This window comes from Phoxinus phoxinus (genome assembly GCF_949152265.1).
Source record: "Phoxinus phoxinus genome assembly, chromosome: 17".
Classification (NCBI taxonomy): domain Eukaryota; kingdom Metazoa; phylum Chordata; class Actinopteri; order Cypriniformes; family Leuciscidae; genus Phoxinus; species Phoxinus phoxinus.
This window is the reverse complement of record NC_136892.1, coordinates 32,687,752-32,693,463: the sequence shown is the minus strand read 5'-3', so window position 1 is coordinate 32,693,463 and position 5,712 is coordinate 32,687,752. Positions and strand designations below refer to the sequence as shown.

The window sequence follows — 5,712 nt, the reverse complement described above, 5'->3', positions numbered from 1 at the left end:
TATAGGCCTTTTTATGCTTTTGTAGACTGGACCGTAGAGACTGACAGAAGGGAATTGGATCTCAAGCCGGTATTCAAATATATTTTATAGGCATTTCACCAAGAAAAACAGTTTAAGGACACTACAGTTAAACAAACATTTTACTGGATCATGTATTTTTGTGCTGTCAAAAAGTTTACGGTAACTTGACAATATTACACTTTAATGTAGTGTTCCTGTAGATTACGCTAGTCATTCTCAGGGAATTAATGAATTAGACAATTACTTTGAATGCAACACAAGTCACTTTAGACCATCTGCCACATGCACTAATGTAGTGAACGATCTGATGTAAAGAGTTGTGCAAAGCAATGTGAAACTACAAGGTTCTGTTCAGAAAGTCTTTATTGCTGATATTTGACAACCGTTTCAGCAGAAGTTCAGGAGTCTTCAGAAGAATCACTAACCTACACGAAAGAATACGATTATTTCAACTTCAAAAGCGGGGTGCACGTGTCCCGATCATCAGTTAGGCTTTATGTTATGACCGGCTGACTTTTCAGATTTACATTACAAAACTGTTGTATGACACGGTTCATGTTAGTTTGTCATGGTATGATGATCAATAATTACAATAAATGTGATCTTGCTGTTCTTCTTGTCATCCTCTTATACCTGAAAGAAAAATCAGATTTAGTTGATCTGCAGTGTGTGTCAGTCAGGGAGTTTTTGATTGCGATCACATCACCTTAATCACAGCAGAACATGATCACGTCATTGAGAGCGGTGTCGTCTCCGTCGCTTCCCTGCGACTCTTCTACCCGGGTCTGTAAGCCGCAGATTCCTTTTCCTTCACACGTTGGACTCATGTCGCCCCAGTCGCCCCAGTTTGTGCCTTCACCGCCCACAGCACCTTCACTGCATTTGAAACTGGAAATGACAAAATCATGATAAAATATGTAATTGTGCTGTTGGATTGAATGCCAGTCACATGATCTCCTGCAGCCGACGGCCTAATCACTGCGATCTCGAACAGCAGCACGACTGCAAGTGTGATAGTAACTAAACTACTGAAACTGGGTCCTTAGATTAATAAAACCAGGATGGGTAAGAGAGGTTATAACTTATAGCACCACAGACACTCACTTGATGTTGTTTGCGGCCGTATCGTCATCTCCATCTTCTAGGCGAGATTCAACTCTCAGCTGGAAAGCGGTCAAGAATCCAGAAGAACACGATCGCGCATCTGTCCACTTGCCCCAGCTGAAGAAAACAAAAGAGGTTGCCTTATCAAATCAATAATCATTCAAGAAAATCCTCAATTTACTTAAATAGCTTAAACACTTAATGCAAGAATTGGTAATAAACCATTACCCTCCTACGTCGGACTCAATTGCGTTGTAGTTGTATGAGCCTGGCTGATCGACACAGTGAAGACGAATCCCATTGAGCGCTGTATCATCACCACCAAAATAATTAGGTGATTCCACCTTAAAAGAACAAGACAATCTTCCATTTGAAAGAGTTAACTTTAAACCTACCTATAGTAACATTTATCTTCAAGCTCTTCAGTATTACTCAGACACTTTAGAAACCTGGAATTAAATGACAAACAGCAACTCCACCGTTTTCAACCTTAAAGCGCTCTTCCACCCCATATTAGCTAAATAAAGTCAGTGCCCAACTTACCTTCAGACTAAACCCGTTGGCGTACGTTCCACTTGGACACATGCTCTTACCCCCCCACGATCCCCACGTCCCTCCATTCGACACCGACAGCTCAGTTCTGTAATATCGGTCGACGCTCCGCTCAGAACGACCATCTGTGGACTGAACGCTCACAGGCCCAATAATGGCTAGCAGTGAAAACATCATGGACAAGAAGTGATGCATTGCTACAGCACTGGCCTGAACACTGAGTAAACTTTTAGCTAGACTATCTGCAGAAAATGATAAAGCAGAGACAGTATAATAGCATAAGGAAGAAGCCTCATATTTATACACAAGAATCATTAACCACGATGTCCATTACATTCAATCATAGCACTCAAAGATCAACCCCTACCCTATTTGGCACATTAAGAAATTATGTTTTATTAACAGAGTTCGGGAGGAGCACGTTAACATAATTAAGATAATCAATCCTAATTAAACACGAGTGGAGCACATTCAGTTAATCAACCCAATCAACGAGTTAAGAGGTGTAGCCTATGTATGTATACACAGCAGATAATCACGCTTTGAGTCACAGGAGTGGTCAACTCTGGGCTTGTTGTCTTTCACTTGGGGTTTCTTTTCCTCAGCTCTAGGCTACTAGGCATCGGGGTTTAATGACGTATCAGTATATCCAAAGAGGCAATCAACTCATCAGATTTTTATACTCCTGTTGTTTCCCACTGAAGTTTGGTTCTAATCTTCACCTTTTCATGTCCTTGAACTCCAGTAAACTCAACTAGTGGTGGGCAGATCGAGGCTTCGTGAAGCAATGAAACAGTTGAACCAAATGTGCCATATTGTGTCAAGGCTTCGAAACAATCCGACACTCGTCTCAACACTCTCAGGTGTTCATTTGAAACAACCTTGACAACGAGACATTAAAAAATTTGTTTTTTTAATTATTGTAGCTATTTTTCTAATATGTAAAGCTTGTAACCTGTAGGCTCCTCACCGTGCAGAATGTTATTTTGGTCCTGAAAAATGAATATTAATAAAAGAAATCAAGCCACAATGTCTCCCTTTTTTAGAGAATCTTATTAAAAATAGTAATTTCTCTTCTTTGGAAGGACTTAGTCTACTTTTTTTCAAACAGATAATTTCTCCATTCTTTGAAAAAATCCTCTCACAAAAACCCACGAGGTCAAGATGAGTTGACTTCACTTTTATACAGATGTGCGATTGTGTGGTGTGTTCCCGACCCTGAATCGGCGGAGCACGCCACCTGTCGAAACACTCAGAAGCTTCATTTAGCCGTAGTCATGTGACATGGGTGTTTTGAATCACGCTTCGGATCAGTGTTTCGAAACATCTGCGCTTCGGGATCTCGCACAGCTTCGGAACAACAGTTTCGCGTCAGCCATCCCTAAATTCAACCAAGATGGCTGATTTGCTATTAAGGTTCTAAAAGTAGAACCACAAGCTGTGTCCCAATGTGAAGGCCGCTTCCTCCGAAGGTCGCATTTGAAGGCCGATTGCGTCACCGCGGCGCGACGAAGGCTACCCTGATCCAAAAGCACCCTTTGCTTCCCTGTGAAAGGAAGGATACATGAAAGGATCCTTAGCGGCTTATCCTACCCCATAAGTTATTGCGTGCCGGTGACGACTGCATTTTTTTATTTTTTTATTAATAAAGCGTGGCTTTATTTGTCAGAAGGTTTTGATACACTTGTGTATTATAAGAATTATCACTTGCCCTATAAAGCCCACAACAATAAGCAGTAGATGGGGCACTGGGGTTTCACTTTTATGTGTTTTTGTAGTGCTGTCGTGCTCCACAATAGAGACTCTGGTGGTGCCGCTGGACCGGGATGGGCTCCACAATAGAGACTCTGGTGGTGCCGCTGGACCGGGATGGGCTCCACAATAGAGACTCTGGTAAGGCCTCTGCTGGTGGGACTTCATCTGGGACGGTCTCCAGAGTGTTTGACTGGATATTTCCACAGGTTTGCAGGGCTGACTCAATCGACGGCTGCAATGTCACTGAGATTTTTTTCTGAGTACTTTCACTGAGTACTTCTCATAACTACTAATACCGCATTGGGGGAAAAACTACTTGTCATATATTTCAAAGCTTAGTTAGGTAAAATTATCTTGCATACTCTAATGTACTTAAAGGGGTGGTTCGGGATTTTGGACATCGGGCCTCATTTCCAAGTTAGCCTGGGTGTTATTTATCAGTGGAGACAGTTTTCAAAAAATGTCATCCAGTCGTTCCAGTTGCATAGTTCGCCGGTGCTAGGCTAGCGCGATTCAACGGTATCTGCTAGCCTGCCATTAAAAACAGTTTTACCCACTCCACAGTACACCAAAAGCAAATAAATTATAACGCCAGACTATCGATGTAAATTTCTGTTGAGAGAAAAATGTTAGAAATCAAACTACCCTTTCATCACATTGCAATAGTTACACTTTGTTCCCAGTATTTATTAGCACAGTCTACAGCAGCGGTGGAGTAATATTAAGTTACCTAGGCAACAGAGAGAGCCGGTCTACATGACAATCACGCAAGTGTATTTACCTGCCGCTTCGATTACGGGGTTCTTCAAAGTCGTCTGCTCTAAAATGATCACTACAAATTTGCAACTTTAGTAGAGTCTCTGCCGGTGTCTCGTTGTCCAAGCCAGCAGCAAGAAGCCACAGTTGGTTCCTTTCTAGATTTCTCAATGGAAATTTGTTGAAACTTTTTGGTGACCATCTATTTGGTTTATTTTTACAATTTCGAAATGCACACCGAATCACCATGTTGCCAATTCCTTAATTTACAATCGAATGTTTCAATATCGTTGTTCAAGGCTACTACTAGCTAGCTAGACGTCCCGACTGTCGTGCGCTTCTGTTCTGTGTTTACTTTTCGGTGCAGTACTACTAACCGGAGCAAAGTAAACTTCCGCCGCTGCTGAAAAACTAGTTCCTGTAAATGTAATGCGATCATTGAGATGCAAGAGTAGTTTGATTTCTAACATTATTCTCTCAACAGACATTTACATCGATAGTCTGGCGTTATAATTTATTTGCTTTTGATGTACTGTGGAGTGGGTAAAACAGTTTTTAATGGCAGGCTAGCAGATACCGTTGAATCGCGCTAGCCTAGCACCGGCGAACTATGCAACTGGAACGACTGGATGACATTTTTTGAAATCTGTCTCCACTGATAAATAACACTAAGGAACACTAACTTGGAAATGAGGCCCGATGTCCAAAATCCCGAACCACCCCTAAAACTAAAGATATGTATTCTGCAGGGTGGAAACTCCTTGTCAGGGTTTTTATGATGGTTTTGCATTGGCTACTACTGCATTACTGCTTATGTTGCATTTTACTTCTGAATATTTTCAAGGTTGTACATTTAAACTATATACTTTTGTGTATTTTAATGTAAAACTGCATCATATTGTAAAATAACATAATTGTCTGTCATGTGAGGGAAAAAAAGTACTTTTTAGATCAGAGCAAGTGACCTCCTCTAAGAAGTGAACATGCTTTTTAGTCCCATCGCTGTTAAGCATTCTGGGAGACATGGACTTTTTAGCATTGAGCTTAGCCTTGAGATCTGCAATGGTCTCCATAAAGCGAACAATACGTCACTGCTATTAGAATTTTTCCCTTCCATCCCTGAGGAGATCTGGATATGCACAAATTATACAGTAATGGGACCATTAAAGCTGCTTGCAAACAGACTCTTGAGGAGACAGTGGATTTCAGTTCATTTGTTGCCCTGATTCCACACGCTATGCACAAACACTGCAGACTCACTCTCGCTCATATCCAAGGTAAATCATCAACACTGTCATCCCTTACATGCATTTTATTTAACTAAACACATGATCAGCTAAAACACATGCGCAGGTTACTTTTCCTGAACGAGCGCGCACCCGAATCCGTGTTGCTTTCACTTTCACACAAACCACGATACTGTTCGAGTGCAACCGAACTCAGACCAACTCCTCCAGGATGTCTCGGGTTCGCACCCCAGTGCACCCGGGTCTGCATGAACCGTGTCCCGTTCTGAACTAAACT

At 41.7% G+C, this 5,712-nt stretch overlaps 1 protein-coding gene across 2 annotated transcripts; it reads right to left on the bottom strand.

Annotated features, from left to right (window-relative positions):
• On the bottom strand, positions 1-2,083 carry LOC306984811 (vitelline membrane outer layer protein 1-like). Of its 2 annotated transcripts, XM_079586523.1 has the most exons (6): positions 2,012-2,047; positions 1,669-1,919; positions 1,354-1,469; positions 1,126-1,242; positions 728-909; positions 68-654 (listed from the first exon to the last, which is right to left on the bottom strand). In XM_079586523.1, exons 1-5 carry the CDS (start codon positions 2,019-2,021, stop codon positions 729-731), a joined length of 675 nt encoding a protein of 224 aa, XP_079442649.1. In that variant the 5' UTR covers positions 2,022-2,047; the 3' UTR covers positions 68-654; position 728. The 2 variants fall into 2 exon arrangements, with proteins under 2 accessions (XP_079442648.1, XP_079442649.1); XM_079586522.1 differs by having other exon boundaries at positions 1-654; positions 1,669-2,083.
• Between the last annotated feature and the right edge of the window lie 3,629 nt (positions 2,084-5,712).

What these genes read in the sequence shown, in the direction of transcription:
- LOC306984811 (XM_079586522.1), bottom strand. Translation starts at nt 1,992, where the DNA reads ATGATTCTTGTGTATAAATATGAGGCTTCTTCCTTATGCTATTATACT. An exon ending in CCAACGGGTTTAGTCTGAAG is followed by an intron (nt 1,470 to 1,668) that starts GTAAGTTGGGCA and finishes TGTTCTTTTAAG; the next exon opens with GTGGAATCACCTAATTATTT. An exon ending in ACGGCCGCAAACAACATCAA is followed by an intron (nt 910 to 1,125) that starts GTGAGTGTCTGT and finishes TGTCATTTCCAG; the next exon opens with TTTCAAATGCAGTGAAGGTG.